This window comes from Tupaia chinensis, unplaced genomic scaffold (assembly GCF_000334495.1).
Source record: "Tupaia chinensis unplaced genomic scaffold, TupChi_1.0 Scaffold144318_1, whole genome shotgun sequence".
In the NCBI taxonomy this organism is placed as follows: domain Eukaryota; kingdom Metazoa; phylum Chordata; class Mammalia; order Scandentia; family Tupaiidae; genus Tupaia; species Tupaia belangeri.
This window is the reverse complement of record NW_006204176.1, coordinates 395,172-408,548: the sequence shown is the minus strand read 5'-3', so window position 1 is coordinate 408,548 and position 13,377 is coordinate 395,172. Positions and strand designations below refer to the sequence as shown.

The window sequence follows — 13,377 nt, the reverse complement described above, 5'->3', positions numbered from 1 at the left end:
TAGGGAGAAAAAATAGAGAGGTAAGACACTTGTGGGATACAGAAATGGTTTATTAGCTGTTGATGATGGTTTGTATAGTATTCTCAACTGGACTGGTCTGAGGTGTATTTCATGTTGTGTAAATTCTCTATACAAGCTAAATGATGTATAGAGATTGGATGTATAATAATAATAATAATAGTAATAATAATAATAAAGAGAAAAAAGGCCTAATATATACAATGGCCTAAATTCTTGGCATCTAGAAGGCTAATATGACCAGAGTTTGAAAGGGAGGTAGGGTTGGGAGGCAGAGAATTAAAGGATTAAGCAAGGAGAAGATCTTATAGGGTCTTGTAGGCATTATTAAGAATGCTGAAATACAGCCTATGGAATGGGAAGAAGAAGAGTGATCTAGGCAAAAATTAATTTAAAAGATATTAATCTGACATCAGTGATGAATACTGATGAGAAGGCTAGCAGGGACCCAGAAAGATCAGTTAGGAGACTATTGTTGCAATATGTGTGAAAGATTATGGTAGTTGTGCCTAAGCTGGTGTCAGAAATAATGAAGAAAAGAGGACGGCTCCCCAGAATATTTTGTAGGTAGAATCATCAGGACTCAGTGTTATGGGGGTGAGATTTAAGTTAGAAAATCAGGGATAACATCCATTTTTCTGGCTTGAATGATGGTAGCTGGTGGTACCTTTCCCTGAAACAGAGTCTTTGGATGAGGAACACATTTTGGGGAAAATATTATGACTTCAGTTTTATACACATTGTTTTAGGGTGACTATTAGTCATTTGTTTCAAAAACAAGTAGATATTTGGGGATCCTGGCTGCAGATAAAAGTTTTAAAGCAATTTGCACAATAGACAGTGATTGAAATTGGGGAATACATGAGATCATCTAGTTAGAGTGGTAAGGCCACAAAGTCTGGTGAAAACCACATGTTCTAACTCAATTATGGGAATTGGAAAAAAATGTCTTTATAGAATTAGAAAGATGGGACCAGCAAGTGACATGGTGCTTATGGAACTGATTCCACATGACTGACAATATAGTTTGAGTCGTGGACCCAGAGGCTTGAAAAACATGCCAGGCACATGTGTGTATGTGTCCCAACCTGAGAGCATTTCTCCTAAAAGGAGAATGGTGAAGAAAGGATTGTGGCATGGCCATCCCCCATAGATGTCAATTTTTTGACATTTATATTATGGGCTCCTGACAGTCAGGAGTTCCAGACACCATTAACTGACAAAAGAGATGGACTCCTGACCTCCAGTTTTAATGGTGAAACCCTGCTGACTCCTCCTCTCCAGTCTTCTTCCCCTTTCAGCTGCTTCTACTGTGTATTAAGAAAAGGCAGTAAGGGCCAGCCAGGTGGTAGGGTGGTCAAGACAGCTGATCACACATGGCTGAGTGCCTGGTTTGCATGCCAGATTTGGCAGTGGAAAATTACTCCAGGCACATGTGTGTGCATGCTCAAAAACCTTGAGAGGAGAATGAAGACGGGATTTCAGAGTAGCCATCCTCCCTGGGGGGTGATTTCTCACTTTTTCTCTCTTTCTTGCTTTCCCTCTGTCTCTTTCTGGTGAGTGCACATACCCTATAGCAAAAAAAAAAAAAAAAAGAAAAGAAAAGAAAAGAAAAGAAAAAAAGGCAACAAATAAAAAGAAGGGAAATGTAATAAAAAAAGCAGAAAATAATTATTTTGCAACTATAAACATCTGAAGTTTAGGAAGATCGATATGAATTAAGATGTGGCTGCTTGCCTAGAACATTTATAATAAAAGTTATGGGATAGCTTGAAGATATAGATAGATGATAATGTAAGACAACAGATGAAACTGCTATAACTGGGTTATTTACAAGATGACTGTAACCACATAGAGAAGGAAAAATGAACTCTGCCTTGAGGAATGAGGAAAATTAATCAACCTTTTTATTTTCCAACATATATTCTACTGTACCTTGCAGATTAGAATATGTGTTTTCATAACGATTATGTTTGGGTAATGAATTCATTCATCCTTGGGAATTTATAACAAATGTGTTTTTGTTCTGGTCAGAATTATCCATTCAAAAAACCTCATAGATATGTATCAAGTATCAACAATATGATACTCACTGTGCTTAGCATGTGACATACAAGGATAAAAGTGTTTTAAGTGTGTTAGTCAAATGTCAAACATTGCCAGATATCAATACTTCCTAAATTTCATGCTAAAAAGGAATAACATTTCTGCTATATAAAGGTCCTTTGAGGAAATAATTTTTAAATGAAATTTCAAAATCCAGTTATTTCCAAAATGAGCTAGAATTTCATAGATATACAAGGAAACTAAAAAGTTTGTGGAGAAAGGATTAAAACACAAGTTTATTTTGCTGCAAATAATGTTTAACTTTATGCATAATCTCATACTATTGGGTCATTGGAAAAGTCATGGCATTTTTTTTTCTATGCAAAAAATGCATCATGACTTTTCCAACGAACCCATAAACATTTTTCCATGAACATTTTGAATAATAATATATTACCCATGGGAAGGAAATCTGTTATAATTAGTGTTCACCATTTCCAAGTTATTATTCTAGAAGAAGCTGTATCTCACAAAATAAAGTACTCTTTTGTTTTAGACAGCTAACTGCTTTGTGTGTGTGTGTTCATTTTAGCAAAAGAATAGACTGCATAGGGAGTATCTAGCATGTATTAAGAGCTTAAAGTTTAATGAATGAGTTAGCTGTGCTGGTGGTTTTTAAGAAATTATTTAACTTTGGGACCAGCAGTTGGCATAATGGCTATGTCACTGGACTCCCATGTAGCTGACTGCGGTTTGCATCCCAGACCTGGTGGCTTAAAACTCACGCCAGGCGCGTGTGCGTGTGTGCCCAAGATCCCGAGAGGAGAATGGAGGAGAAGGGATTGCAGCGTGGCCATCCCCCCTGGGGGGTGATTTCTTGCTTTCTGTCTCTCTGTCTCTCTCTGTCTGTATGGCGAGCACATGCGCCCTATAGCAAAAACCTTTCAAAAAAAGAAAAGTATTTAACTTTGCAAGTGACCTTTTCTTTTTCAGGGAGTATATTAAATACTAGAGGATGTAACATAGCACAAATCCTGCTCTTTAGGACAGACACTAGTTTTAATCAGGGTAGTGGACACATTTTTCATGAGTCAAAAAAGTACATTACTTCTAACTTCATATAGATTTGTAGTTTTAGGCATTAATAATTTTGATTTTACCTTCAAATATGTGGGAATAATAATTGTCTCTTCAGGGGCTAAAAAAATATAAAAACAAATTTTCCTAAAAATGTGTACTTTCTATGCCTACTTGCTGTAGTGGTTATAAAGAACAGAAGAGATGGAGTAAATGCAGGTCCCACACATTGCTCAAACTAAAGCATATAAAACAGTAAGTCTATGTAATTTAAGACGTGGCTATCCTGCCTTTTCAAGCATACCCTCACAGATATTTTGAAGCTGGACTCTTACCGTGAACATTGAGGTTAAAATATTTTTTGGCACTTCCGGCAGTGTTCTCAGCAATACATGCATACCTGCCGATATCTGTTATTTGAACATTCAGAATCTAAGGGGAAAATGAAGACATTCCAGCTGAAGTTTTTAATAAGGTAACATGTCATAACTGTCATTATTTTTTAGAAAAAAACAATAGATGCTCTTCCTAGTTTATACCAGATGATCATAAGAAGTAGAAATCTTTGTACATACTGGAGCTAATGCTGGCTTTTATTAGGCCAATCCATTAAATTTTTATTCATAAAGAATTTCCATTGGAAAAGGAAATTTTGGAGACCAGCAGTTGGTATAATGGCTATATTACTGGACTCCCATGTAGGCGACCATGGTTTGAGTCCTGGACCTGGTGGCTTAAACTCATGCCAGGCACATGTGCGTGCGGGCCCAAGATCCTGAGAGGAGAATGAAGAAGGGATTGCGGTGTGGCCATCCCCCCTGGGGGGGTGATTTCTCGCTTTCTGTTTCTCTGTCTCTCTCGGTCTTTCTGGCAAACTCATGTGCCCTATAGCAAAAACTTCTCTAAAAAAAGTTAAAATATTTTTTGGCACTTCCGGCAGTGTTCTCAGCAATACATGCATACCTGCCGATATCTGTTATTTGAACATTCAGAATCTAAGGGGAAAATGAAGACATTCCAGCTGAAGTTTTTAATAAGGTAACATGTCATAACTGTCATTATTTTTTAGAAAAAAACAATAGATGCTCTTCCTAGTTTATACCAGATGATCATAAGAAGTAGAAATCTTTGTACATACTGGAGCTAATGCTGGCTTTTATTAGGCCAATCCATTAAATTTTTATTCATAAAGAATTTCCATTGGAAAAGGAAATTTTGGAGACCAGCAGTTGGTATAATGGCTATATTACTGGACTCCCATGTAGGCGACCATGGTTTGAGTCCTGGACCTGGTGGCTTAAACTCATGCCAGGCACATGTGCGTGCGGGCCCAAGATCCTGAGAGGAGAATGAAGAAGGGATTGCGGTGTGGCCATCCCCCCTGGGGGGGTGATTTCTCGCTTTCTGTTTCTCTGTCTCTCTCGGTCTTTCTGGCAAACTCATGTGCCCTATAGCAAAAACTTCTCTAAAAAAAAATAAATAAAAAGAAAGAAAAGAAAAAGAAATTTTGCACATACTTTTGGTGTATTTACTACAAAAAAATACCCCAAATTATATACACACTTCCCTATCCATGTCTTTGGCTATGACTTTGAAGTTCCTCCTGTCAAGAGATGGAGAAAAGGGCCAGTGACATAGCACAGTGGTGAAGTACTGTGCAGTGGGAGCAGATCCCACTTAGCCAACTGTACTTTGAAGCCCAACCCGGGTCACTTGAGAAACACACAGGCACATGTGAGGGCATGACCCAAATCCTGATGAGATGGGAAAAAGGATGCCTATACTCCACTGGGAGGGTGTTTTTTCTGTCTCTCTCTGATAAGAGCCCATGTCCTCTTGGAATTAGAAAACAAAGGTAGAATGAAGGTATGAATCGGGGGCTAGGTGGTACACAGTGATGACACAGCTGAAACACATGGGAGGGATCCTGGGTTTGTGTCCCCAGACCTCCCTGAGCACATCAGATACATACATGTGTGCCCACAGTGTAGGTTGGCTGCAGGTGGGGGTGGATCACGGCATGAGCACGCTTCTGGAGTGCCTATCTCTTGTCTCTCTCACTCATGCAAAAAATAAAGAAATAGACATTGAAATAATACAGAATTTGTGTTGGCCTTGTTATCAGCTTTGGCCAATAGAAGGTGGTGGAAATGTATCACTTCACGTTGGCTCACTCTTAGAATCCTGCCATCACCACGTGAGGAAGCCAGGACTAGCCCGTTGGAGAGTGAGATCATATCGTAGAATTAGCACAGTTATAGCACTTGAGGTCCTGGGTCTGTGCCAGAGCCCAGCCAGGATCAGCGGAGCCCCTACTCAACCCACAGCTCTATAAGACACTTGAGTCAGGCCAGCTGGGGGCAGGAGAATCGCCTAGCCAAAGAGACCTCCGCGCTAAAGAAATACTTACTGTTTAAGTCATTTAGCTTTGCAGTGGTTTGTTTCATGTAGCAATAGTTAACTAATACAGCAGTTAAGTTTATTTTATTATGCAGAAATACCTATCTTCATGCAAATATCTTTTGGCCCTGGGCAGAGAAATATTAAAATGTTTTGGAAGAGTATACATAATCATTAAGTAGAAATATTCACAATGTTGTAATAATTTCAGATAATTTATAAATAGTGAACTCCATGAACCATGTCCTATGTTGGATATGCTGATTGATAGGCTTAGATTCTTGGGTTAACGGAATATTGTTAAGTCATCCGGAAAGTCATGACACATTTATCTATGTTTTTCTACACAAAAATGTGTTATGATTTTCCCAACCACCCACTATTATGCTCAAGAAGTAATTTATCAAGTTGTATCTTAACAAAACAATTAGCATGATTTCCACAAGCACCTTACTTCCTGTTAGGACCCTTGAACTAAAAAATATAGACATGCCCTTTGGCAAATAAGGGTATTTATGTGACTTCCGTTACTACTCATTATAAATAGCCTTCAGCCAACACAGGACAAATTTTAATCTATGGGGACCCTTAAACACCTACAACTTTACCATCAGAAATCTGTAACAGAAAAAATATAGTAATGGCATCTTATAATGTGGCTTTTATCACAAAGACCATATTACAATATATTTAGGGGTACATATGTAAGTACAGATCATTTCTGGAGGAATTCACACGGAACTATTAACAATAGTCACTTCAAGTAATGAGGACTAGGAGGAAGAAGAATTTTATTTTATAAACTTGTGATGGTGAGTTATCATTATATTTATAAATTAGAGAAATATTTTTTAAAGTCAAAAAGATAACTATTATAATAGACACGCTATGTTGAAATTAGACTTCTGTTTTTACCTGTAGAATTCTTCCATTAGATAGAAATCTGTGGTGGTCATCTTCTAGCAGGACCTGCCCATCCTTCTGCCAGGAATTCCTTGGCGCTGGGCTGCCGCTGGACACACACTCCATCTGTGTGCTCTGAGTCACCAGCGCTGTGACCTCTTCAGGGAGATCACCATTTGCTCCCTTGATAACTGGTGGCACTAAGAAATGATTACAACCAAGAGGTGATGACAGGTAATTAGGTATTTTCTAAATTATTGTCGTTTCCTGGAAACTTTAAAAAAGTTTGGGATACAAGACTAGTAGGTGGTGTAATGGTTACATCGTTAGACTCCCATGTAGTTGACTGTGGTTCGAGTCCCAGATCGAGAGGTTTAAAACTTATGCCAGGCATGTGTGCATACATGCCCAAAGTCCTGAGAGCAGAATGGAGGAGAAGGGATTGCAGTGTAGCCTACTCCCTGGGAGGTGATTTCTTGCTTTCTGTCTCTCTGGCAAGTACACATGTCCGATAGCAAAAATCACTCTAAAAAACCTATTTGATGATGATAACGCAGAAGCAAACCTGGAAGGAAAAACCTTGATCCTCATGAGTGTAAAATTTTACACCAACAAATCAGGGTAGTGATGAAAAGTATTCTATGTTGGGTTTATTATCTTCTCTTTCTTTATCTACCCTGGCCTAACCCCTCTTATGACAGCATCATTCCCATTTAGCTCAATTTCAATCCTTCCCCTAAGTATCTTGTCTTGCTCCTCTCTCAGTCCCTTGCACTGTGCCTTCTGGATTTTCAAGCAAGTCTACAAGAAAATCTGTACAAATGATATTTAAGTCTGAGTGGTCATCAAGACAAGTCAGATACATTACATCTTTTAATAAGTGCATTTGAAAAGTTCAGATGTGGTCTTAGGTGTAAGGGAATCCTCTGGATTCTCTACTCAGTGTTTTCTGGTCTCAGCATCAGCTCACCTCACCTTGCTTAGAAATTCTGGGGGCCAGCAGATGGTGTAGCAATTATGTACTGGACTCCCACATGGTCGACTGTGGTTCAGGTCTCAGACCCAGTGGCTTGAAACTCACATCAGGTGTGTGTGCGTATGTGCCCAAGATCCTGATAAAAGAATGGAGGAGAAGGGATTGTGGTGTGGCCATCCCCCCTAGGGGGTGATTTCTCACTTTCCTTGTACTGTCTCTGTCTCTGTCTCTCTCAGTGCACATGCCCTAAGGCAAAAACTTCTTAAAAAATAATAAAAAAGAATTCTGGGGTCCCAGAGAGACCTCCTCAATAGTCACCTTGAAGGCTGGACCAATGAATCTGTGTTTTAACAAGCTGTCCTGGTGATCCTTATGTACATTAAAGTTAGAAAGATTCTGCTCAAAAGCCAGCCGCATAGCTCAGGGGTTAAGCCCTATACATCGGGAGCCATATCCTTCTGGCTGCGATTTGATTTCCAACCCCAGTGGCAGCTGCATGTAAGTGCATGCCTCAAATCCTGATGAAATGGGAGAATAAAGGATTGTGGTGTGAACATGCCCCACATGAGAGAGGCTCTCTCTCTCTCTCTCTCTCTTTCTAGCAAGTACATGTGCCCTCTGGTAGTTAAAGATAAAAAGAGAAGTTCGGAACCAGCTGTTGGCATAATGGCTATGTCACTGGACTCCTATGTAGTTGACCATGGTTCGAGTCTCGGACCCGGTGGCTTAAAACTCATGCTGGGCGCGTGTGCATGCGTGCTCAAGATCCCGAGAGGAGAATGGAGGAGAAGGGATTGTGGCGTGGCCATCCCCCCTGGGGGGTGATTTCTTGCTTTTTGTCTGTCTGTCTCTCTCTGTCTGGTGAGCACATGCACCCTATAGCAAAAACCTCTCCACACGCACGCACACACACACACACACACACACACACACACAAAGATAAAAAGAGAAGTTCTACTTTAGATTTTTCTATATATATTTGTTCTCATTTATCATAATACTGTGTCACCTAGGCACATGTTAGTTACTTTTTTAAAAATCACATATAACACATGGAATTAATAATAATGGAAACGTAAAATAAATTAGGAACAAAGAGTGAACATGTGTTAACTGCCTTTTTTAAGAGTAGAAACTCATCTTCAAAGTAAATAATCATTCTTTTGTTTTGAAAGCTTGGTTATTTTTCATTTCACTCTCTTAAAAAATTCCGTATCTTGAGCAATCAGTGAAGACTGCGTGTTTAATGTGGATGCACTTTTGCGATAGCTGGGTCTTGAACAACCAGACTGAGAGTCTGTAATGAAAATAATCCATGCCTCAGTCACAGTCACATAATAGGATTCAATGTTTTCTTGAATGCATATTTTCACGTTCTAAGCGATATGATTTTTTTTACTGTACTTTAGCAAACATAAAATGTATAACTCTAACTGTAGACTGGCAAGGAATACACTTAAGTTTCAGATTAAATGTGGCTATCACTACCCCACAGCATGAAATGAAATCAGCGGAACCATTTGGAGGTGCCAGGAGCTGACCCACAGAGGCCTCCACACAGCCCTCTGCTCTGCCCCACTTCTCTGGCTGCCACACCCCTGCAGCTGGGTCACACCACTCAGAATTATTCTCACTGGCCCTCCCTTCAGTCAGAAGGTGAGAGTAGACAGGATTAAAACAGCCCTAATCTAATCAGGATTTGGGGGTCAGTTCATTTTTCTTGCTTTGTTTCTATCTTCCATCTTCCAACTCTAAACTCATCTCTATGCTTGTCTACTTTCTCTTAATACAATAACAGCCTGAAGCCATGACCATCCACTCTTGACTGCCCAACCCCATAGTTCTATTTCAATAGAGCTGAATTCCAGCCCCTCCCCAACTATTCTATGAGCTCCTCCCATTGGCCATAAACTAACTCTTCCCAAACTTAGGTCAAATTAAGCCACAGGATGCTCTTTGACTGTGCTTAGAGAATGTTAGCACTGCTTTTGAATTGTTTTCTCCTCCTTTTTTTCTTTTTCTTTTTTTTTGAAGTTTAGTTACTTTTTCAGAGACAGAGAGGCACCTTCAATAGGGTCTTTATACTGTGATCAAACCCAGTCTCAGCCAGCCACAATCACAGGCATGCACAAGTCTTATAGCGATAGAGAGACCTCAGGACATGAACTTGGGACCTTCCATATAGTTCAGTATCATAGAGCATTGCATTACTGCCCCACCATCATGGCTGGCATCCTCCCTTTTCCATATAACTATCTTGAGGACTTTAGGATCTCCATTGATGGTCCGTCCCACCACAATTCTCCTCTCCCCCACATCAGCAATCCATAGCCCAGTATACCTTGGACCATTCAACATGAGCACCCTTCTCCGCAAGCTTCTAAGCTCCCTGAAGAAAGACTGACACCTGCCATAGTCATTGCTGTGCCTCCCCGCCCAGCACAGTGCACACTGAACAATCAGCAGCTATTTGTCACATAAATGAAGTTTCAATTTTAGCAATTCCTGTCACCTACTTCTTTTGGGGGCTTCCTTCACAAGCTGCTCTGTTTGCACTGAACACTCCAGCATTTCCTCCCCTGACCCCCTGACGCGGCCCATCAGCCTACTTCCAGGCTCAATTTTCCTCTTGCTGAGCCCAGACCTCATCATGGGCCATTTTGGTGATATTCTAGAACATTGTCCTATGCTCGTGCTCTCCTGTGCTTCCTCAATGTGTGCCTGTGGTATCCTGCCCTGCACCTGCAGGTGGGTCAGCCACCTGTATTTTTCTACCTCTGCCTTCCTGAGCGTGACTGTGAAGTTCCATGGCTCCAATGTCATGCTGTCTACTGCTTCCCTTGTAGTAACAGTTGCTAACATTTGTTTTCCCAGGCCCAAATCCCATTCATGCCACTGTTTCTCCTACATCCATACTTAGCAGGGAGGACAAAATACATCTGATACATAGTGCTCCATTTCCAAAATTTCTCTCGCCATCCTTGAAAGTCTAACTGACCTCTCAATTCCTTCACTGCACTGTTCACACAATCTAGGATTCTATACTATCAACCCTTGCATTCTCCCCTTCCACACACATACTTGAAACTTTAATTTGTCCCTTTCTCTGAAATCATTTCTCTCCATCTATGGACAAGCTCAAATCTCTGTTTTTTTCCCCTGTGTTTTACATCCAAATCCCATTCCATCGTTCTGTCCTCTGAAAATGTCTTATGAGCACTCTATATCTATCTGTATTTTTTTCTTTAACTTTCTGGTTAGTGCTCAATATTTATCCTCTCATTCGGTGGCTATGTACCACGCCATACTACTTCCATTGCTCTCCTGAATGTCACCAATGATTTCTCTTTATTAAACTTTTTTTTAATTGTTTTGAGGTAGAATGTATACACGTGCATGTTAGAGCAAGAGAAAGAGAGATGAACACCCTAAACAGAGTCTGGTCATGTTATGATCCCCTTCCTCCAGTCCCCCCATGGGTTCTGGGCACTCATGTGCCTATCAAGCACGATTCTGGTTGACCAGGCTGGAATTTGAACCTGGGTTGCCACTGCACCATGAAGCCGGCCCACCAATAACTTCTTAGTTTCAAAGTCAAATGCCTTTTCTCAATTTTAATTTTCTTAAATTTGTTTTAGTAAAATATACTTTAGTAAAACTAAATATACTTTAGTAAAACTAAAATATACTTCTTCATGACCCTGGGATTATAGGATGTTATAATTTACTGGTTTTCTTAATTCCTCAGATCATTCCACTTTTATTGCTTTCTTTTCCTTTCTCCTAACCATAAATTATCCCCAATGATTTTCTTTAACCATCTCTTACTACACCTATAATCTTTGGTTGGAAATCTCATATCTTTTGGTTATCACCTCTCTGTAGATAATTTTCAAATCTGTATTCTCAGATCAGTTTTTTCTCTTATTGTGTAGTTTCATTTTTCCAAGTTCATATTTACCATTTTACCTGAGTATCCTAGAGCCATGTCAAATTCCACATATCACAGGGACCAGCAGTTAGTATAATGGCTATGTTGCTGGACTCCCACGTAGTCAACCGCAGTTCGAGTCCCAGATCCAGTGGCTTAAACTCACACTGGGCACATGTGTGCGCGTGCCCAAGATCCCGAGAGGAGAATGGAGGAGAAGGGATTGTGGTGTGGCCATCCCTCCTGGGGGGTGATTTCGATCTCTCTGTCTCTCTCTGTCTTTCTGGTGAGTGCATGTGCCCTATCCCCTCTTGGGCACAGCTCTGTGCTCACACTGGTATTTCCATCATCAGTCCAGCATTCCAGGGCTCATTCCGTATCTGTAATTCTCTAACAGCGAGGACCATGAGAGCCTGAATTCGACCACTACTAAACTAGGCTGCCTCTCACAAAAGATAGTTATGGTTCTTTATGCTAAAATAGCACCAGGTAGAGTATTTATCTAATTTTCTAAGTGAGATGTTGAAAAAAATCTCTGTCAGACCATATCGATTTGATTCTTGAGGTAACCTCACTGCCTGGCAGTTAAGGCAGCCAGATCTCACATAGGCAACTGCACGATTGAAGCCCCAGACCTGGCAGCTTGAGAAACACCCCTGACACATGTGCATGCATGTCTCAGACCCCAAAGTAGGTGGAAGTGAAGGATGAGGGATTGTGGCATGACCACGCCCCTTGGGGAATGCTTTCTTTTCTCCCCTTTGCTCTGTTTTTCTCTGGTGAACGCAAGTGCCCTTTAGAAAAAAAAAAAAAAAAAAAAAAAAAAACTTCTCCAAAGAAAAAGAAAAAAGAAAAAGAAAATTCCACATATCACAGAACCGGCTTCCTTCCCAAACTGTGTTGTTTTCCTAAGTCTTCTACTTTGTTAATCTTGCTATCCTGTTCTTAATAACTAAAGATAAAAATTTCAGTATCATCTTATACTCTGAGATGAGTACCAAATTCTTGTCCTTTGATAACGTCCTTTGTAAAATCTTTCAAATTCACTGCTTTCTCTTTATTCTGATGCCATTTTTTTAGTTCAATCTCTTCTGATGGAAAGGGTGATTTGCTCCTGCTTCTAGGAACATCACTTGCTTTTTTCTTTAAAGGAAAGATACCTCTTCCACTGTCTCTCTACTCATTCAGATGGATGCGACTGATTCAAGGGTAGGCATGTGAACTAAGCGTCATTAGAACACTGCAACCAACCTCAGGGTCTTTCCAATTGGCCCCTGAATGGATGTGTGAATTGCAGTGCGCCAATTAAAGCCATCAACATTCAGTTCCAGGATTTCAAACTGTAAATACTTGGAGACAAAAATTTTCATTCAGGTGTGAAACTATGTGATCCTAGAGCTGCTAGGAGCCACATTGTTGTCTGAGGTGACCCTCCATCCAAACATAACATTGATAAAGAAAAACAAAAACAAAAAAAAGAATGAATAAATAAAAATAAAATAATTATTAAAAAAAAAGAAAAAGAAAAAGAAAGCCAAGAAAAAGAGGAAAGTCAGCTCCAGCTGACCTCTTTTGAGCTGCCCAAGTCAGCCAGAATAGTGGCCAGCTCTACTCTCAGATTTTTCAGATTCATGGAATAATGAATTCTCTTTTTTTGAGTTTAAGGTAGTTTATTTGATACCTCAGAAGTCCTGAGTAATGAGCTCTCGGTTTGTATGAGATAATTCAATTCTTGGGAGAACTATTGGTTCCTGATCATCTTAATAGACTCTACAGTGCTTTGTGTACTATCTTGCAAACATTAGTTCTTCAAAAATATTTCTGAGTAAAAGAACGCATAGTAAGGGGAAGGAAACAACCTCACCGAGTACACGGACGTCATACTGAAGGGAATCTTCTCCAGCCTCATTCACAGCCACACACGTGTACCTTCCAGCATCTTCTACTTTAGCCCGAGGAATCTGCAATACTCGCCCTCCTGAAAGTAGATGCCAAAGTGTTTACCCCTCTTCCTCTTAGAGTGAAC

General features: G+C 40.1%; 1 protein-coding gene across 1 annotated transcript in view; it reads right to left on the bottom strand.

Moving 5' to 3' along the window:
- The window catches only part of HMCN1 (hemicentin 1), a 402,083-nt gene that overhangs the window by 133,183 nt on the left and 255,523 nt on the right, over nucleotides 1-13,377 (bottom strand). Inside the window, 3 exon segments of the mRNA XM_027767566.1 lie at nucleotides 3,477-3,573; nucleotides 6,457-6,644; nucleotides 13,216-13,329. Of these exon segments, the coding sequence (XP_027623367.1) occupies nucleotides 3,477-3,573; nucleotides 6,457-6,644; nucleotides 13,216-13,329 (399 nt within the window).